At 46.6% G+C, this 21,511-nt stretch overlaps 1 protein-coding gene across 2 annotated transcripts in view; it reads left to right on the forward strand.

Moving 5' to 3' along the window:
• The window catches only part of SLC39A14 (solute carrier family 39 member 14), a 46,468-nt gene extending 25,763 nt beyond the window's left edge, over positions 1–20,705 (forward strand). The window contains exons 2-9 of one of the 2 annotated variants that reach the window (XM_037495620.2): positions 6,241–6,515; positions 8,603–8,789; positions 9,494–9,663; positions 13,195–13,317; positions 14,643–14,831; positions 14,957–15,164; positions 15,774–15,958; positions 17,703–20,705. In XM_037495620.2, the coding sequence (XP_037351517.1) occupies positions 6,255–6,515; positions 8,603–8,789; positions 9,494–9,663; positions 13,195–13,317; positions 14,643–14,831; positions 14,957–15,164; positions 15,774–15,958; positions 17,703–17,849 (1,470 nt within the window). In that variant the 5' untranslated portion in view covers positions 6,241–6,254 and the 3' untranslated portion in view covers positions 17,850–20,705. Of the gene's footprint in view, positions 1–6,240; positions 6,516–8,602; positions 8,790–9,493; positions 9,664–11,366; positions 11,537–13,194; positions 13,318–14,642; positions 14,832–14,956; positions 15,165–15,773; positions 15,959–17,702 lie in introns of both variants that reach the window. The other variant, XM_037495619.2, reaches the window with a different exon arrangement.
• Positions 20,706–21,511: the final 806 nt, after the last annotated feature.

Here is a 21,511-nt window from a genome sequence, read left to right on the forward strand (position 1 = left end):
GCAGCACTGTTTACAATAACTAAGCTATGGAAACAACCTAAATGCCCAAAAATAGATGACTGGATCAAGAAGATGTGGTACATATACACCATGGAATATTTGCAGCAACATGGATGGAGCTGGAAGGGATCATGCTCAGTGAAATAAGCCAGAAAGAAAAAGAAAAATGCCAGATGGTCTCACTCATAGCAGGAATTTAGAACACCTAAATAAGGGACCAGGAAAAAGATTAATTATAATAAAGTAAAAATCAAAATCAACAAGCAACTATAAACCAGAGACACACTATGGGGTGGGGGAAGAAGGGAATGGGATCAAAACAGGGGGCGGGGGTGGGAATTGTATGGGGACTATAACCACGATGAAATGCATACATTGTGCAAAAATGATGTAAAAATATATAAAATTAAAAATAATAATAATAATAATAGAAAGAGTTGTAGCCTTAAAACTCACATGTTTCCGTTCAGCCCATACTCAGAGGGGCACATAACTAGATAGGCTTACGAGCACACCTCTTGCCTATTTCCTGTGGCTGACCGGTTGGCCTTGGAAACACTTGGTCTCTGGAGCGTTGGCTCTTCTCTTTCATTTTCGCTCCTCTACCCAGAGGAATCAGAGTGAGGATTGTGGCCGCCTGCCTACGTGGTGATCAGGAAGGGAATGTGTGCTTGGAGACCTCAGGGCTCCCAGGCCCTTTGGGTTTCTTTTGCCTATTCTGCTTCGTGGAGTCTAGTCTGCACGAGCTGTCATGGGAGAACAGTACCTCCACCAAAGAGAAGTAGATGCTTGCTCTTCAGAGAGTAGAGATGGGCTTCCAGAACAGAAGTGTCACTTCTAGGATGAGACTTTTGGGCCAAGTGATGGGGCGAGGGGAAGGTAGAATTCAGTTTGGGAGCCTTTAAGTTGGTAAGGAAACTGCTTGAGGTTGGAGGGCCAGCATCTCTTGCTGATTTTATCATAGGTCTTTCACTACCCCCTGGAAGGGCTGGGTCTGGCGCCCTGCAGGCCGACCCAAGGCTTTAAAATAATTGACTTCTTTGAAGCTGAGCCAAGTGAACAAAGGGGTGGAGAGGCTCCAGCTTCTCTTCAGTGGGAGAGCCTGGTCTTCTGAGCCAAGAGCACACTGAGCCTTTGTCTCTGTCCAGATTGCTCATGGCCTGCTTTTCCCACCACTCCTGGAAGATGTCCTTGCAGGCAGTTGGCTCAGCTCTCTGGGAGGACTGGAGTGGCCCCATGGGGCCCTCCTGTTCTCATGGCTTCTTCCTGCAGCTGGGGACCCCTGCCCACCTCTCCATCCATGTGTGCCAAGAGCTGTATATGTTTTCTTCCTCTTGTCTTTCCTCCAGAGTCATTTCCTAAGAAATGACTGTGTTGTAGATAAGAAAAAAAAAATTTTGACCACCTTCCCCTGTGAGACTGACCCATTTCAAAAAGACTAGAAACAAGTGTGGATATAAAGGACCCCTCCTCATACACTGATGGTGGGAATGTAGATTGGTCCAGCCCCTATGGGAACAGTATGGAGGTTTCCCAAAATAGTAAAAATTGATCTAACATGATCCAGCAATGCTAATCGCCTAGATATCTACATGAAGATCACAAAAACAATATTTTGAAGGGATACTTGCATGCCAGTGTTCGTTGCAGCACTATTTATAATAGCCAAGTTAGATGAGTGCATTAAAAGACGTGGTCTTTTTCAGAGATGCCCCTCCCAAAACCAAAGCCTTGGCAAAAATTTCAAAGGTCCAGACAATAGTGCTGAAAAGCATTCACACACACAAAAGAAATTACAGATCACCCATGTTTTGATGACCCAAGACCTTGCACCTTCAGGAGAAACAGGCTTGGTGATGTCAGCTCCCCCCAAGCACCAGAACAGACAGATTTTGAAGAAGGTCTGTGACCTTGACAACATCAAGGTCAACACCTTGTTCAGATCTGGTGAAGAGAAGAAAGCATATGTTCCTCTGGCTCCTGACTATGATGCTTTGAATGTTGCCAGCAAAATTGGGAACATCTAAATTGAGTCCAGCTGGCTAATTCTAAAGATAAATTTTTTTTTATCATAAGAAAAGAAAATGACGTATACTTGCACAATGGAATACTACTTAGCTATATAAAGAAAGAATCTTGCCATTTGCATCTTGGATGGAACTGGAGGGGATTATGCTAAGTAGAAATAAATCAGAGGGAGAAAGAAAGCCGGATGACTACACTCATGTGAAAGGAATATAGAGAAATAAAACAAGGGACAGAGAAACTAAACCAAATCAGAACCTAGCAACCTGACTATAGACTTGAGGTGACCAGAGTTGGGAGGATGGGGATAGGAAGGATTGAGAGGGGAGGGGCCCAGTGTATGTAGAGAATTATGGGTCCCTGGGTGGTGGGCATGATGTGGTAACAGAGATCTGAAGAGGGGTTAGTCTGTACCCCTAAGTCATATATGGTGTTGTAAACCAATATTATCTCAATAAGAAAGAAAGAAAGAATAAAGAAAAAAAATCTCCAGTGGAGCAGAAGTTTCCTTTTTCATGTCTGCCAAAAGCCAGGCACTTGGAGTTGAAGTGTCCATAGTAACTCCAAGGCCAGGACTTTTCACTGGCCTCCTGTGGCTTGCAGACACTCCCCTTGTTAGGGGGAAAGGATGTTCTGAGCTAATTCCATGCAGGCTTTGTGGACCCCACCCCCACTCCAGACCAAAGCCATCAAGACATTGGGAAAGACAAATCCCATCACCACCAAAGGGAAGATTGCTGGGACCTGAGGGTGGAGTTAAGCATCCAGGTTGGGTATAAAAACCAAACACGTGGGCCTTGGGGGCTCTCGCTCTGTCACTCGCCTCCTGGCTTCACGGCTCCTGACTCGCGGCCAGCTCTCAGAGCGCCATTTGGGATTCCAGGTCGGCGGATCGGGTAGGACGCATTTAAAACTTTGTCTCCCACTTTTCTCCCTGAGTTGTACATTTCCTCATTTGCCCTTCCCTTGTAAATAAACCTTTTATTAACCTTTCGCGTGTGCCTGCAGTAGAGCATTGATAAGTCCTTTTAAGCGCACGGGTGAGGACCCACAGTCAGGCACCCCGTTTTGTGTTGGGGCTGCCCTATAACAGTTTCGCACCCAACGTGGTTTCCAAGTTACACCCACAGTTGACCAGCCCAAAGTGGGTCCAGTCTCCAGTGTCAGCCTGGACTGGAGGACTCTCTGCTGAATCTCTGCACCCTGTAGGAACTACTCTGTCTGAGGGCACCACTGAACCTGTAGCATTTTCCTAGAGGTGAGGGCACCCATGCTGGGGGCAGAGAGGAGAAGCCATGTGGGAGTGGCCCCTGTCTGCTTTCCCTCTGGTTGAGCCTAGAAGCTACACTGCCCCCAGCACGCCCGGGTCCTGGACCTCACCAGCTGCTATAGGAGCCATGCTGGGGCCTGAGGCACCACTGGGTCAGCAGAGAGCAAATGCTTCATGCGTGCTGGCCGCCCCAGGAGTCCCAGGTAAAGCTGCTGAAATTGCCTTGGGCATCCCTCTCGTGAAATGCTTGTGTATGGGTGCTCTGAAGTTGCTCCAGATACGTTTGTGAATAAAGTTGAAGTTGTTCTCCAGAAGGAACCCCCTGTACAAGCCTGGCCTCTGAGGCGTACATACCTGGGAGGTTCCCTTGCCTGAGTCTTCTGTGCATCTTATGACTGGATTGGGGTGCTTACCGAAGTGGATGGAAACTGGGAGAGACAGGCAGAATTCTGTGCATGTCCAAGGGACCCAGGGCTTAATGAGTGCAGAGTGCTTGGCACTGGCAGATCTGTCCCCCTTTCGCCTCTATTGTCCAAGTCCACACAGCCTTCCCTGCCCTCATCTTGACTCTCTACACACACCTTGCATAGATGCCAGTGGAGAACAGCTTTCTTCGTAAAGTGGGTATTGACCTAAGATCCCACCCACTCGCCATGATTTAACTTTTCACTCATGGTGGATAGTTGTTTGTTTCAAAGTCCTGCTTTTACAAACCCATCATTTTTTGCTGGTGCCTCATCTCTCCATTTCTGTGATTCAAAGCATGTTCCATTGGAGAGTGTTGTTTTGTGGCCTCAATTCTAATGCCCCCGTTTTGTGGAACTTAAAGCCTAGAATGTTCCCCGGGTGCGTTGGTGGTAGGGCACTTCTGTGGTGTGTGAGCTGTAGGCTGGAGTAATTAGTGAAAGGTTCGGCAGAGTAAAGAAAAGGAGAGCCAGGCTAAATTTCTCAAAGGAAGGGAAAATTTTATTGCGCCCCAGGCGGACCTCACAGACCCAAGGTGGGGGTCCGGGAAGCCGCTCCCGTTGTGAGGAGAGATGTCTCTTTTATGGGGTGAGGAGAGGTCAGGCAGGAAAACTGGGTTGGTAGGGGGGAAACAGGTTTAGGTGGAACTAAGTTGTTTTGGGTGGAGCCGAGTTGTTTTCCCCTGTTTATGGCTTTAGTTTAGGCTTGATGATATCAGTGGTCCTGGTGTCAGGGTCATCTTGTCTTTTTCTATGTGGGCTTCCTCATTCCTGGCCCCTGCATCGACCTTTCAATTAGCTGCCAGGCTGCTCCAGGTTTCTATTAGCAGCTTAGTATCTGGGCTGAAATAGAGTCAAAGTGGAGGAACCATACTAATTATAAGTCCTGTAATAGCCACAATTTATTGCATGCTTCCTATCATTTAGGCACTTTTTCGGTGACGTGCCAAAGCTCACATCATAAATCTTCACAATAATCAGGGAGACTGTTATGAATTTTACAGGTGAGAAAACTGAGGTAGAGAGAGGTTTAGCAACCCACCCATGCTCAACTGTCTAGTTAGCGCTGATTCGGAGCGCTTGTCAGAATGGTGAGCTGCATTGCTGCCTGGGGTCAAGGATGTTGACATTGGCTCAGTAACTACTTGCCTGAGATCACACAGCTAGTAACAGGGTCAAGATGCAAACAAACCCTCTCTAAACCACTCCTCTCTCTGGTCACAGGCAAAGGCTGGGAGGTGGAGCCGGCCCCTGGGAAGCATCACACCCCAGGCTTTGGTTTTGTTGTAGAGCAACCCCCATGACATCATTTCCCCCTAACAGTTTCACTAATTAAAATATAACTATACTAAAGGAAATGATTAACAAATCAATTGCTCTCTTAAATTCATTTTCCTCTGTTCCTTCTCAGTTCTTTGTTATGTAGCATTAATTCTATGGTTCTCATTTTATATTATTGGACACAATTTCATGCTATCGTAAGTCTTAACTCACTTGGCCATAGCATTTGTGCTTTTGGGTTGCTTCTCTTAGTATATATCTAGAAGTAGGTTTGGAATGATTTAAATGTTACCTAGTGTTTTATCATTTTGTAGCCATCAGCAATACCACACTAACCTCAGTAACATTTGGTTTTATATACATATACAAACCTGTTTTAGTAAACAACAAAATAGTATGGTCCAGCCTTTAAGTTTGCATTTTTTAAACAAGCAGAGATATTGAGTATTTTTCATATTTAGACAGCATAAAAATAACCTTTGTCGGGCCTCCCCTGGGGGCGCAGCGGTTGAGAGCTGGGCTGTGAAGCTTCCTGCAGCCTCTGCAGCACCGGTTTGATCCCCGGCCGCCAGCGAAGGTCCCACATGGCACGCAGACCTCTCCTGCCACGCCCGCTGCTCCCCTCAGCAGTATATTTCATCAGTCTGCTGTTCTGTTCCCTGCTCTGGTTCTGGTGAATTCTCTCACCCTCCTGTGCTTCTGACTGTACCCAGTGCTTGTATAAATAAATAAATCTTAAAAAAAAAATTTAAAAAACAATAACCTTTGTCTTGGTTGATAGTGTAATTTCTCCCAGTCTATTTCCCCCCTTTTAGTTGTAGTGTTTTGTTTTTTCCCCCAGATAACTTAATCTTAGGGAATTTCAAATATACACAGAAGTAGACAGATTAGTTATCACTCCCATCTACCCATCCTCATTTTAGGGACTCATGCCCAGTTTTTTCATTCATACTTTTATGCAAATTCCCCTTTCCTTATTATTTTAAAGCAAAGTTATTTTCAGGTAAGAAATCGTTTATAATCATGACTATTTTACTATCTCTAAAAGAACTAAGCAGCCACCTTAGAGAAGGGGTGAAGGGTCAGCCTTGATACTTCCGGAGTCTGAGAGGGGATTCTGTTTGGAACTTGACTGCCCAGGAGAGCAGGAGGAGAAGAGGGCTTCTTGAGCTGTGTCCTTATAGCTTTATGCTCTTCCAGGTCTGTTTGGCACCATGAAGCTACACCCAGCCTTCCCCAGCTGCTTCCTGCTGACGCTGTTCTGCATATGGACCATCACTCCTGAGGCTCAGCTTGTGTCCACGGGGACACCGGCCATCAGTGCAGCCTCTTTCCTGCAGGATCTCATGCATCGTTATGGGGATGGGGAGAGTCTCACCCTGCAGGAGCTAAAGGCCCTACTCAACCACCTGGATGTGGGAGTGGGCCGGGATAACATCAGCCAGCCTGTGCAGGGACAGAGGAACCTCTCCACAGTAAGGCCCCTTGGCTCTGCTGGGTCCTGTCTCTGCCCTGGGGGTGTGGGGGGCTCACAGTCTAGTTGGGCATGGAGCTGAGCAGATCAGGGTGGGTAAGTTTGAGCTGGTAGGTCTGAGTCTGTAGGCTGGCCTCCTGGGTGGGTGTTTGAAACCCTTACTGAAGGGTCATGGAAAGTGGGGGTTCTCTGAGAGCTGTGCAGGGATCATCTGGATCTGCAGGTAAGCTGGAGCTCCCAGGCTGGGACAGCTAATATTTATTTAAAAATTCATCTGAGTCAATTTGGACTCATGGCTGCCTCCAGTGGAAGGGTGCTCCCAGAGGTTGGGTAAAATGGACAGGTTTTTTGTTTTTTTTTTATGATTTATTTATTTATGCATACAAGAGCTGGGATATAGGCCAGAGGTGCAGGGGGGTGAGAGGAGAGGAGTCACCATAGACAGAGTGGGGAACAAAACAGACAGACTGACCAAAGTACAGTGCTGAGGAGAGCAGCGGGCGAGTCAGGAGAGGTCTGCTGCGCCATATGGGTAGCTCCCTGGCCGGCCGGGCATTGAACTTGTGCTGCAAAGGCTGCGGGCAGCTTCATAGTTTGTGTCTTAACCCCTTGAGCCACCCGGGAGGCCCAAAATGGCAGGAGAGTGGGATGAGGGTGTTAATGGGATTATTTCAGCAAGGTTACCTTCCCTTAAGGCAAGGCAGGGAGTCTTATCTGGCAAGGTACCTCACTAGTGTTAATGGAATCTCTAGACAGATTGGTTTAAAATTCCACCCCCTGGGAGTGGTTAACTGTGGTTAGATTAGCCTTGGTGGGACTTAGCATAGGTCCTGTTTTGGGGGTTGGTTCCTATTTACTCTTTTTAACCTATTTCTAATAGAGTTTACAGTTTACAAAGGCCTTTGCCCATTATCTCAGGTGAGCCTGGCAGTACCTCTAGGTACAGGTGGAAAATCTTCATTTGCTAGGAGAAAATACCGAGGGTCCCTCAGTGAGTTGAGGGACCATATCTTCTTGGCCAATCAGAGTCTGGGGTTATTTGTAGCAGCCAAGTATGTCAGGCAGCAACATCTTTATATTTAATCTACTTTGTTCCCAGTGCTCACTGTTGTGAGAAATAGAGAAAGATGAGTCATGTTTAGGGAGTTTACTGTCAAGATAGGAGCTTAACCAACTGAGACAGTTATCTGATATTAAAATGAAGTTCTAAATGTAGGGTTTAAAAATAAGGACGACCAGTTTGCAGTAGAATAGATACAGAAGCTTCTAGGGTGGGGTGTCCTGGGGCTTCACCTTAAAGGAGAGGAGAATCTAGAGAGATCAAGTGGTTGGAGAATCTAGAGAGATCACGTGGCAGCACACAGAACCCCTCGATGCCACTGTACCTGACCCCAGGGGGTTCTGTAGACTCAGAAACACACCCAGAAGACTGACTCTTTTAGAGACTGACCCACATGAACCCAAAAAAGTACAATGCAGTCCTTGAGGAATGTTGTCTGAGGGCCCTCCCAAGGGGCCTGAGAACTCATGCCCACTGGTCAGCCCGAGGTGCTTGCTCATAGCTGACTTTGAATCTTTAGATCTCCCTCCCAACACATTCTTTAGATTGGAGACTATACTGCATAACCAAAACAGACATATTCCCCTATGGGCGCCAGTGCTCAAGATCTCTGGAAAGGGTCTGAAGTCTGCATTTTAACCTTACAGCTTCCAGGGGTATTGTGATGTTCAGCCAGATAGTGTCTGGATAAAGCTTTGTCTTCAGCTATGCAAGTAGACTCCTTTGTTCCAGAAACCACACCCTAATCACTGATTAGAATTCAGTTGTTTCCAGAACTCCTCCTCAAAGGGGTGTGCATATGGTGAGTGACTTTGGCTAGGTGACTGATTCCTGCAATGACATCTGTTTTTCAAGTTTAGGAATTACTTTGCCTCATCCCTAGAGATATAGTCTGCAAATTGCCCCAAATTTGGGCATTTCTATCTTCTCTTTCTTTTTTCCCTCTTGGAAGAGTGAGTTGCCCTTATTACAGAGCAAGGTGTGGCCGGGTTCTAAGAGGTGTCCTGCCCCCTCCCACTTTGTTTCAGTGCTTTAGTTCTGGAGACCTCTTTGCTGCCCACGAATTCAGTGACCAGTTGAGGATCGGAAAGAGTGACTTCCAGAAATTCTGCCCCACCATCCTCCAGCAGCTAGACTCCCGGGCCTGCTCCTCTGAGAACCAGGAGAATGAGGAGAATGAGCAGACAGAAGAGGGGAAGCCAAGTGCAGTGGAAGGTGAGTCTTGTTCCCATGCTTGTCCTCACGCTCAGCCAGCTGCTGTGAGGCTGTGCTTACTGCTGTGCTCTGGGCAGCCGTGTGGCTGGTGACTGTGTGGTGTGGTACCTTTGGACCAGCCTGTGGATGCTTTTTTTTTTGATTGCTTTGCCTTTTTAGTTTTTATTAAACCACAAGGGAGCTCCACCTTGGTTTTTAGTTTCTCATTTAAAACCTCACCAAGTCTGCCTTTCATGCTTCTCCCTCTCCTCTGCCGGGCACCTCTGCTCCAGCCGCAGTGGACTTAACCGTGATCAGCAGTGTCCCCAATTCCCTAGGCCTACAGTGTGTCCCCGATTCCCTAGGCCTACAGTGATTGCCCTGTTGAAATCATGGGGTGCAGTGCAGGTATGCTTCCCAGCCCTGGCCACCTGCACAAGCGTCCCCCCCGTTGTTGCCAGCTGCCATTATTAACTCCCAGACTGTTAAACCCTCCATTGTTTTTAACCTCCACCCAAAAGGTAAACTCCTTTTGTTTAGCAACTTTGATGTATTTTTTTAGCCTTTCTCCCAGTACCCAGTAAGAGGCAGATTCAACCAATATTTATTACTGGGTGGTGGGTCTCTGCCCTGATCGCAGGCGAATCTGAACAGGCCTCCCAGGCTAGCCTGAGCGCCCCTACCCTTGGTAACAGAGGCCCTCGTCTGTTCTTGTTCCTCCACAGTGTGGGGCTTTGGTTTCCTCAGTGTCTCACTGATTAACCTGGCCTCTCTCCTGGGAGTCCTCGTCCTGCCATGCACGGAGAAAGCGTTTTTCAGCCGTGTGCTCACTTACTTCATCGCCCTGTCCATTGGAACGCTGCTCTCTAACGCGCTCTTCCAGCTCATCCCAGAGGTGCAGTAGAACAGAAATGTGCGCGTCCTCTTTCCCTGGGGTGTCCCTAGCTGACGCCCGCCCGTCCCTGACAACTAGCCACCTGAAAAATTAACTTCTTCATTTTCTCAAGGAACACAAATGACCTTACTCTGGATCTCAAAGGCCTTCTCTCACTCCGGGGCACCAGATTTGCCTCTGGTCTCTTCGGGTGAGGTCAGGTGCAAGGCTTTTAGTGGTCGCCCTCTCTGCTGGGGGTCCCTCAGTCCCCTTCCTCAGTTGCTGCCCAGGGCCCTCTCTTCTAAGCAGAGGCCCTGGTGCTACATTTAAAGCAGCCCATAACTTATAACATAGAGAACCAAACAAAGACCAACGTCTACTTCACAAAAATAAAGTTAAAATCACCAAATAAAGGAGAAAGGGTGTTCATTCCTTCATGCCTTGCATCTTGACTTTTTCCTGATAAGACTGACTTCCTGGTGCCCTTACTTGACTGTTTTGAAATGTGTGATTTTGTTTTTTAATTGTGGTGACTGAGGAGCTAAAAAAATAAGACCCAAGGTGACCACCTCTCCACCCAGCCGGCGCGGGCAGGACCCACCGCAGGCAGTTCAGGCCTCCCGCCTTTGGGAGATAGAGACCATGTTGGCGGCCTCCCCAGCAAAGACTCCCCCCCCAAGAAAAGATGTCAGAGGAGATGTCCAGGACTTGCCTGCTCCTTCATAGTTAGAAAGGAAAATCTGGTGCACGGTGAACCTTTGCCATGTTGTTTCAGAATCCATGTGTGCCTAGCTAACACTCTAAGGGGGAGGCCTCATCTTGGGCTACTTTTTTTTCAGCTCCAGATATTTAATTTATTAATTTTTTAAAGATTTGGGATGAAATACCTTGTTGCCTATTGAATGGAAATACAATAATTGTACATGCTCCGCCCCTGTGTCGCAGGGCACACCTAGTCCTGGCTCAGTTTTGCCCTGCCCGGAGTGTGTGACACTAGAAAATGGAGGAAACGTTTTTGTGACGGGTGATTTTGGAACTCTGTTCTCTCTGCTAGTGCCCTCCCAAAGCAAATAGAGCAAACAACACAAGCAGAAAAAAAAAAATCCTAAGAAGTGAAGAAACTGAATTTTATCATCATGAGGCGGTTCATGTTTTCCGTCCCTTCTTCCCGCACTTGGGTCTGTTGTACCTCACACAAAGCCACCAAGTCAAGTCCAGATTCTGTGTGCATGCCCAGGCAGTGCGGAACAGATGTGCAAACAAACACACCAGCACAGTCTCCCTGGCTCGTTCCTGGATAAGAGAGCCTCAGAGTCCAAAGTCTGCCCCAGGTGGCCTCTGGAAAGGCCCGCACTCACCTCAGAGGTGTGATGAGGGAACACCCTGTCCCGCCAGTCACACCAGCTGGCAGACACAGATGCCACCAAAGAAATGGGACAGGGTTCCAAGGTCACCCTGAATTCCTCCTCATTTTTTTTTTCTTTTATTAAAAAATTAATAAATTGAAACTTGATTGAAGGAAATTTCATCAGACTTGAATCACTAACAAATTCTCTATTTCTCTCTCCCTCCCTGCTGTCTCTCTGATTTTCCTTCTGTGTTTCCTTTGTTAATCTCTACCAAAACCTCCCTTGTTGCTTCCCCATCCACTCCGCCTTCTTCCCTCCACTGTGCCTCGCGGCCTTCTCCCTGTCCCGGGGTGGGCTGGCTCTCCCCGACGGCAGTGTGGGGATACGGTCTCCTCTGTGTGACTGTCATCTCCCTCTGCTCCCTCATGGGGGCCAGCGTGGTGCCCTTCATGAAGAAGACTTTTTACAAGAGGCTGCTGCTCTACTTCATAGCTCTGGCGATTGGAACCCTCTACTCCAACGCCCTCTTCCAACTCATCCCGGAGGTATGGCAAGCTAGGAGCTCACACGGGAGCACGCTGTCTCCTGGGGGCGCCGCGGGGCCCAGCGGGAGGACCCTCCACTTAGAAGGAAGGCATGGAAAGGAAGTCCTCTTCCTTTCGGAAAATGAAGCTAAGTCTTAGGCTTGAGCTCAGAAGGGCAGCGCAGGGCTTTAGGGTTGAGAGCTGGGCTTCAAATCCAGCCCCACTGTGAGCAAGTGTATGACCTTCGGCAATTCTGTTACCTCCTGTCTAAAATGGAGGAAATAATAGGACTGACCTCATGACAATGATGTGACCTGTAACTGTGGATGAAAAGATGGAGAGTTTATAGCTCCCCTTTTGCGGCTCTGGGCACAGAGAAACATCAAACACATCAACAGAATTCTTAGGGCTCACTGGGAAGATCAGGTCTCCTCAGCAGGGCATTTGGGGACAAACAATCCAAATAAAAGGCCGACTTCCCATTTGGTAACGGCACTTACGCCCTTTCGCCGTGGCTAAGAGAAAATCCTCCACAGCGGAGGGAGTTCGGTCTTGGAAGTGTTGGCAGTCAGCCTTGGAGAAGCTTCGTCTGGTTTGCTGTTGTCTCTGCAGCAGACCTGCAAGCCCGGGTCACTTCCTCCTGGGAGGTCTGACAGGCCTGGACGTAGCGCAGTTGAGGCGAGGCCAGGATGATTCCTAAAGCAATGCTTCTGTGCTCTGCCGTCTTCCCTGGCTTCTTGTAGAGAGCTATTAGTTACTGTTTTCACTTCATTTTTTACTAAGATTTGACTCCCTTGGAAAGTTGACCCAATTATGTCCTTTCTACTTTAGAACTTGGCTTTCTGTGTCTCAAAAAATTATAAGCAGGAGGTAGGGAATCTCATTTTCGTCCCTTTATCACAGAAAGAAGAACCATTTGAGCAGCTCAGCGTTCCCTGTAGGTGTCACATTTACACGTCTGTTCACAAGGAGGCTGGACTTTATTCAAGGCCTGTTTCTGTCTGTAAACCAAATTGCAGGCCCTACCACAATCAAGAGCATCACTGAGGTGGAATGCTCTGTTTCCTACTCTCACCCTCTTCTGCATGGGTTCTTTTGTTTTGCTTGTTTTCTCCTTATAATAAGTGAAATTTTCAGAAAGAACCCAAAACCCCCAAAATTGACACATGCAGGAACACAGTCTGCTTTCTCGGCTTTGTGGTCAACTGGGAGGTCTGTGGTCAGGAAGATGCCACAATTCGTACTGGGGAATGGATTTCCTATTTTAGAAAGTATAATTACACCATCTCCCTTTGCATTCATGAGCAGATCATCCAAGGACACTAGACAACAGTGAAAATGCAGCGTCTTCTCCTTAAGCATGGAATTTACCAGCAGAGTCTGCCCCTCTAGTACACAAAACAAGATAGATGAAGACTGAGGTGTTATTAAACACAGAAAAGGGCTGTTCTTCCTGAAGATGAGCTGTCTTTTGCATCAGAAAATAAGCTGGAGAGAAAACCTAGTCGATCTCATAATGTACATAGACATGCAGGCAACCTCTGGCTGGAAAGGGGATGAGTAGGTGGCCCAGGCCTCCAGGCATCTCTCCTTCCTGAGAGGAAGTGACTAAGAGATGAGAGGGGACCAGTGAAGATTATTTTCTTAAACTCATTTTTTTTTTCCCCCTGGGTCCACAGGCTTTTGGTTTCAACCCTCTGGAAGATTATTATGTCTCCAAGTCTGCAGTGGTGTTTGGGGGCTTTTATCTTTTCTTTTTCACAGAGAAGATCTTGAAGATGCTTCTTAAGCAGAAAAATGAGGTGAGGCCCAGTTGCTGATAAAGGGAATGCTGCTGGGGCAGCATGCATCTCAAAGCAGGTCTGCATTTTGGTAGTAGTGTTCCCTCAACACAGCGAGCTTCCATGGTAGTCTCTGCCATGGATTAAAATCCACAAATTTCATGGTTAGAGATCTATCCCATGTCACCTCACAAGGATATTATTAGCAGGGTTTGAGGGCGGATGAGAAGCCAGGTCTGGCCTTTTATGAGGCAATAATTTATCCGCATTGGTTTTATCTAGGTTATTTCCTTATATGCCCTTTTGCCTTTAGGAGCTGGGCTTGTGGTGAGGGGGGTGGGGTGATGCCTACATTCAGCATGTATGGAATATGGCTGCAAAGAAATAAGATTAGGGCCTCCTTGGTGGTGCAAGGGGTTAAGACGCAACCTGTGAAGCTATCTGTAGCCACTGCAGCACAAGTTTGATCCCCAGCCAGAGAACTACCCACATGGCACAACAGACCTCTCCTGGCTTGCCCACTGCTCCCCTCAGCAGTGTATTTCAGTCAGTCTGCCTGTTCTGTTCCCCACTCTGTCTTTGGTGAATCCTCTCACCCTCCACACCTTTGGCCTGTGCCCCAGTTCTTGTACGCATAAATAAATAAGTCTTTTAAAAAAAATTAAAAAAAAGAAAAGAAATAGGATTGTTTGTTGTAAAATTGCCAAAAAAAGCTCTTTGGTATCTGGTATATGGTAATCCCCTAAATAGTTGCTAAATTGGATGAAATTAGCCATTGCAAAGGGAGGGGAGGAGCTTAACACAGGGCAGTGTGGCCTTCCAGGAATACCTGTCCTCTGCCATGCCCTGCTGTCACCCTGGCTCAGCTTTCTATTTATTTATTTATTTATTTATTTATTTATTTATTTATTTATTTTATATATACAAACACTGGGTACAGTCAGAAGCATGGGAGTGTGAGAGAATTCACCAGAGCTAGAGTGGGGAGCAGAGCAGGCAGAAGGACCGAAGTACACTGCTGAGGGGAGCAGTGGGCGTCAGGAGAGGTCTGTGCGCCATGTGGGACCCTCCTCCAGTGGCCAGGGAGCAGCCGGGGATTAAACTGGTGCTGCAGAGGCTGCGGGCAGCTTCGCAACCCCGCGCTCAACTGCTGCGCCACCAGGGAGGCCCTGGCTCAGCTTTTTAGAGCAGCTTTCTGTAGGCTTCTTACACGTTGCCTGCTTGTGTTTTCTCGGATGGTGGGAATGAGGTCTCCTCCAGTGCTTAGAGCACTTCCTCAGAGTGGGTGCTCAGTGGGTGGTTTGGGGAGTGTCATGCTGACCCCCCCCCCCCCGCATCCCCTCCAGCATCACCAGGGACACAGCCATTATGCATCTGAGACACTTCCTTCCAAGAAGGACCAGGAAGAGGGGGTGACAGAGAAACTGCAGAATGGAGATCTAGACCACATGATTCCTCAGCACTGCAGCGGTGAGCCGGATGGCAACGCCCCGGTGATGGACGAGAAGGTCATCGTGGGCTCGCTCTCTGTCCAGGTCAGTGGGACAGCCACTTCTCAGTGGGGTCTGCTAAGCAATAAGTGGCCTTGATGACTCAGTCTGCCTTGAAGGTTATTGGTTCGCCTCTGACCTGAGGGCCATGGGCCTGGCCTTTCTCATAGGATTTGCAGGCTTCCCAGAGCGCCTGTTACTGGCTGAAGGGCGTCCGCTATTCTGACATCGGCACTCTGGCCTGGATGATCACCCTCAGTGATGGCCTCCACAATTTCATCGATGGCCTGGCCATCGGGGCCTCCTTCACCGTGTCTGTTTTTCAAGGCGTCAGCACCTCAGTGGCCATCCTCTGTGAGGAGTTCCCACATGAGCTGGGTAAGCATGCACCCCTGTCCCACCGGTGTCCTTATGTGGCTGAGTACTTGCTGCCCTCTGCCCTACTTCAGAAAGCTTATTGTAACTAATCAGCACTATTCTAAATACTCAATATAGGTCATCTCTTAGGGCCTATCAAACTACTGAGCACTTCGCTGCATGTTGGAAGTCTGGGCGGAAGCAGCAGGAGCTCCTGAGCTTTATTGGAGGCAATGTTAAAAGCCTGCACTTCAGAGACTCAAGGTCAAATCCTAGCTTTGCTGCCATTTACTGGCTGGTGACCTTCCACAAATTACTTGACTTCTCTCAATCTCAGTTTTGTTCCAAATACAACATTTGTTGTCCTTGTGAGGGAGGAAGCTCCTTTTATTTCACCCTCAATCCAGAGAAAGGAAGCTATTGCTAGTTGGTCACCTTTTTTGAAAATGTTCAGCCTCGGAGCTAGAAGTAGAGAGCCAGTTTTATAAATGAAAACAACTAAAAATGGAGATGAGAGTTCCTTGGCCATGTCACTGTTGTCTTGAGTCTGGGCATGACCTGATTGTCACCCAAGCTTTATCCATCACCTCAGCAGTTTGCCTTCAGCCGGTCTCTGTTCTCTTTCCACAGGAGACTTTGTCATTCTGCTCAATGCTGGGATGAGCATCCAGCAGGCTCTCTTCTTCAATTTCCTTTCTGCCTGCTGCTGTTACGTGGGTCTGGCCTTTGGCATCCTGGCCGGCAGCCACTTCTCTGCCAACTGGATCTTTGCGCTGGCTGGAGGGATGTTCTTGTATATTGCCCTGGCCGATATGGTAAGTCTCCTGTAGTTTATGCCATGGAGGCAAGGCTAGATTGGATTATTACGTCAGGAACTGAAGCTTAGAGGACATTAGTTTGTTTCTAATAACAACTTTATTGCTGAATCATTCACATACCATGCAATTCACCTACTTCAGGTGAATTTAGTGCTTTTGAAGGAGACATCAGATTTTAAAGAAGGAAAACTTTGTGTTCCTATTAGCATATGTAATTAAAGACAATGATTAAAGTCAACTCCAGGGTCCTTACTTAAATATTATAGAATGTATTTATGGATAAATGAAAAGAAGGAAAGAGGGAGAGAAAGAAGGGAAGAAAATTACCCATAATCTCCCCTAAAACACCATCACTTTGGTGTTGTTTTATGGGTTTTGTTTTTTTAATCTCAGTGCATTTTGTCTTTTTAATAACCTGTAATCACACTGAAAATACAATTTTATATCCTGTTGGTTTTTTTAAAGGTTTATTTATACATACAAAAGCTGGGGTACAGGCCAGAGGTGCGGGGGGTGGGGGTGAGAGGATTCACCAGAGACAGAGTGGGGAACAGAACAGGCAGACTGACTGAAATACACTGCTGAGGGGAGCAGTGGGCGAGACAGGAGAGGTCTCCTTTGCCATGTGGGTTGCTCCCTGGCTGGCCGGGGATCCCCGGATGCCTGCAGAGGCTGCAGATTGCTTCACAGTGCGGTGCTTAACCCCTTGCGCCACCAGGGAGGCCCTATCCTGGTTTGTTTTTGTCCTTAGTATATCATCGACATTTTTCATGTTGCATACATCTTAAAAGTACCCTTTCAGTGGTGGTATTAGGCAAGAGGCTGTACCTTCTGCAGAACTAGAATTGCTGTCTCAGAAGGGAAGCCCAGTTTGAGGTTTTTAATATGTATTGCCAGATTTCTTTCTGAAAGGGCTTAATCTTTCTGCATCATTGGCAATGTCTGAAAGTACCTTATGCCTGTAGCATTTGGTTTAACCATATATTTTGGTATAACCACATTTTGAATTTGCCAGTGAAATACCTGATTTGTTACAGCTTTTGCATGACTAACAAGGTTGATTTCCTTTCATGTTTGTTGGCATGACATGTTCTTGGCATGTTTGCCTGATATTTTTCCATATCTTCTGAAAATAGTGTTTTTGATGAAATGACAGTAGCTGAGCTCCACCGTCCAGACTCACCCCATGAAAGCACTGTAGTTCTCTCATCCTGTGTGGAGCCCGCCCCAGTTTTACTTGAATTAGAAGGTCTCCTTTCTGGCCCCCGACACAGTCACTCAATTTCCCAAAGATGTGACATCATTTTGGTAGCAAAGATTTTTTTCAAGTGTTTTTGAAGTCCAGCATAAAAGGTTTATTTTTACCAAAGCCACTATTTTTAACCAATTTCTAGACACATCCAGAGTTGTTCACATAGTGTGACCTCAGCAGTGGTAAAATAGTGGTAACCACCTTGGAGAAAGGCAGCTATACTCAAGTTCTAGAGGCTATTATTAGTTTTCTTTGTAAACCAATTCTATCTATGTTCATTATATATCTTAGATAATAGTTATATACTGTTGTGTAGATTATCGACTATTGCAGTAATTGGCATAACACACTTGTTACTGTTTCAAATACTAGAATAATAACAAGTAGTATAGCAGTTACTTGATGTACTGTATATAGCGCACTGGACTGCCCTGAACTTAGGAAGTCCGGAAAGGAACTATAACTCTCTCGTTTTCTCTTCTGTCACAGTTCCCTGAGATGAATGAGGTCTCTCAAGAGGACGAAAGGAAGGGCAGCGTCTTGGTCCCCTTTGTCATCCAGAACCTGGGCCTCTTGACTGGTTTCACCATCATGCTGGTGCTCACTATGTATTCAGGGCAGATCCAGATTGGGTAGGGCCTGTGGTTGTCCAGGCCCTGGCCCGAGGACTCTGCATTCACAAAGCCCCTCGGAAGAGGCAGTTCTATTCAAAACTGACACGGACTGTATTCCTGCATTCAAATGTCAGCTGTTTTTAAAATGCTCTGTCCTAGGAATAAGCTGCCCTGGTAACCAGTCTCTAGGTCGACCTCTCCTCTCCTTTCCCTCTTTCTCAGAGTGACTCGGGAACCCGAATATAGCTTCGAAGACCAGCCTGTTTTCTCCGGTTATCCTGCCCTTTCTCATCCAACCAGCACAGAGAGACTTTGAATCCTTTGCCCACCCAGTGGTCATAACCTGGTTAGAACTATCACGGGGTCAATATAGTTTGGGGCCCATGAATCTTGATGTGCACCCTCGACATCAAGGTGACCCCTTTAGTAGTGGATTCACCTATTTTTTCAAAGTTTATTCAGTTGCCTGTTCTCTCAAAGAGAAATGGGACAGATGAGTGGGCAGGAGAAGCAGGGCCTGTCGTGAGTGCAGAAGTGGAGGCCACACATGAGTCCTGTCCTGATGGTGACTTCTGTGCATTGGGACACCGGGTGTCACTTTTGTGGCTGTACTTGCTGACATGACTGTCCAGGTGAACTAGCAGGTAGCTTTGGTCATGCAGGTCTCCCCTTCTTTCAGATTAACACAGACAGAACAAGAGGCAGAGAAGGGAGACCTGCAAGCCCTCGGTTTTGCCATGATTCCCACCTCCCCTTCCCCACTTGCATCTTCTGGGAGACTTTTCTGCTGCCTCCCCCTAGAAGCACACTCTGAGCACATTCCCAAGGCTGGTCTTGGCGGGGAGATGGCACAAATGGACAGCCCGGGTCAGCATGCCCGCTGCAACGTGGCAGGTTGGCTCGTAGAACTGGAGTGCAGCTCGTGGTCTTCTCAGACAAGGGTAATCAGGAATGAAATCAGTGCAGACACAGTGTAGGATTTGTTAGTTCCTTAAATAAAAGTACTGGGGTGCTGCAGGGGTGTGCAGAACAGGAGACCCATGGATTGTTCTGCGATGGGTTTTCAGTGGCACTCTATAGGTTACCCCACCCAAGGAAGGGCAAACCCTGTGTTGTGTTGAATATTAACTGCTCTAATCCTCTTAAGAAAATGGATGGATAGGCTTATCTGTGAGACTGTAGACCAGCCTCAGGCACTGTGGAGCCCTCTCCTCGGAACTCTGGCTTCGAGGGGAGCTGATCTCCAGGTTCACTAGGTGAATTGATTTATTATTATCATATTGATATGTGAGTTTCTTTAGCCACTTTGGGGAGCCGATCTCTCCAGAAGCCTTTCTTAGTGGTGCCCACAGTTGCAGCCTGGGGGCTGTGTTTGCAATCTGACGTGTGTGTGGCTGAGCACTGGCTCGAGGCCAACACCTGCGTGTGTTTCTGTTCTTGCACAGAAGAACTTAACACTATACCCACTAATTAAACACAGCATCTATTTTGTTTTTTTTCTTCTTGGGGAACATCCCTCAAACCAGGAATTTTCTTAAAAAGAACATGAGCAGGAACTCACGACTGGTGATGCTCCTCTAAGTTTTTCTCCCATCTTGCTTGTTGATTTTGATAGATTTGAGAATGGGCTGAAGAAGGAAAATTCTCAGTTATCAAGATTCTAGAGGAAGTATCAGGACTAATTTCTGGTAGGATTATGGTCCAGTTTTACCAAAGAATCAATTCCTTGAATGTTGGAATCGAACTTTTTATCGTGTCATTATCATGAGTTACATTTGAAAAATGACTCTTTGTCTTTCCTGTTTTGTTTTTCTCAAACTGCTTTCAGGAGCTCCAGAAAATAACACTCAAACTTTACGGCTTTAGAAGATTTTGCTTTCCTTAATTCATATTGATGATGTATTAAATTTATCATTTTTTAGCATTCCCTATGGATCTGTCATTCCTTCTAAAGACCATTATTCTTGGAGTAGAACATTAAGTTAGAGTTAGTGGGCTTCTAGTTTAGGAGAAGAATGCAAAAATATAATCTTTGATAAAGTAAAACATGAAAAATGAAGTAGCAGGGTGCTTCCCCATTTTTTGCTCATCTCTGTTAAGAACTAGACTTCTCTAGACAGTTGCCACAAAGGGAAATTCTCTTCAAACAGTAATTGGTCCAGAGGCCAGTCCTAGTTGGAGCTGAGGAGGGGCGGAGACTCTCATTCATGCAACTGATTGTATATTGCTTCTGGCAGTAGATTTGCCTCATGAATTGAAAGTGTAGCAATTTCTCTTTGACTTTTAAGTGTTGAATTTGCTGTTTTAAGCATTTGTACATATAAGAAGTCTGAGGAATGGCAAGTTTGAGGAACTTTCACCCTTGACATTAGCATCTTCAACCTCTCGTTCCCCAGATGAACCAGCTCTTATTAGCCTTAGCAAGAGAGGTGTAAGTCACATGCAGGAGTGGTCACCCAGAAGCAGGACCTCTGCCTTCATCACCCATGACATGCAAATGGCCTTCTGTCCTTGTCCCTAAAGATTTTTTGTGTCCAGTGTCAACCTAGGGATTCCTCTCATTTCTCTCTCACCATGGCTTTGAAGAAAGCTCTGTTTGATTTTACAAAAGATCTGTTTTCAGTAAATCCTTCCAAAGAGATGGCAGAATGCTGAAGATCTGCTCAAAACCCAGTAAGTTGTCTGATTTTTGCAAAAGAGGTTAAGTTTTTATTGTTCATTTTTCCTTTTACAGTTCTGCAATTCCATCACAGTATTTTTTTAAATAACTCAGGTGTTATGAGAACAAATTAGAAAATAAATAACTTATGTGGACTGTAAATGTTTTATTTGTAAAATTCTATAAATAAAGCTATATTCTATAACTGTTGCATGCCAAGTGTCCTCTCTTGCCATAAGGTGGGTGTAATGCAGACACTTAAACACAAGGTGGCAGTGTTGTCTCACCGTCTTGTGAAGTGTTTTTCTGATCCAGTTTACTCTTTTTTTTTTTTTTTGAGATTTATTTATGCATATAAGAACTGGGGTCCAGGCCAGAGGTGTGGGGGGTGAAAGGATTCACCAGAGACAGAGTGGGGATCAGAACTGGCGGATCTACTGATATGCACTGCTGAGGGGAGCAGCAGGCAAGGCAGGAGAGGTCTACTGCGCCATGTGGGTTAGCTCCCTATCTGGGGATCAAACTCATGCTGCAGTGGCTGGTGATAGCTTTATAGCTCTGAGACTTTAACCCCTGCACCACCAGGAGGCCCCAGCTTAAATTTTGATGAAGGGATTTTATATGGAACCTTAAATGTAATGTGCTCACTTTATAAATGGTTAATTTATCTTACCTGAGGCCTGTGATTTCCTTGTTGCTTGATGGTAGACGAAAGTGCTTCCTGTGAAGAGCTTTCAAAGTTCATTAACCACCACAGTTGTTTAAGGTGACACCCTGGTCCATTGGTCTCCAGGGGCCTTCCCTGCCCATCCTCCCTTGGTGTCCCCAAGCTGGGATGGGAGCCTATCAGTACAAAGCTCATTTACAGACTTGAATTGACATTGCTATTGTCTCTACACTCTGTTCCTTCTGGGTGGAGGCTCAGGTATTCACTCTGATTTCAGCACTAATCTCACAGAGAATGAATGAAAAGACCCACTGAAGTGCCTGTGCCTGAGAAGACTCCCTTTTCACTGTCAGCAGTC

This window comes from Talpa occidentalis, unplaced genomic scaffold (genome assembly GCF_014898055.3).
Source record: "Talpa occidentalis isolate TD23 unplaced genomic scaffold, MPIMG_talOcc4v2.1 talOcc4.8, whole genome shotgun sequence".
In the NCBI taxonomy this organism is placed as follows: domain Eukaryota; kingdom Metazoa; phylum Chordata; class Mammalia; order Eulipotyphla; family Talpidae; genus Talpa; species Talpa occidentalis.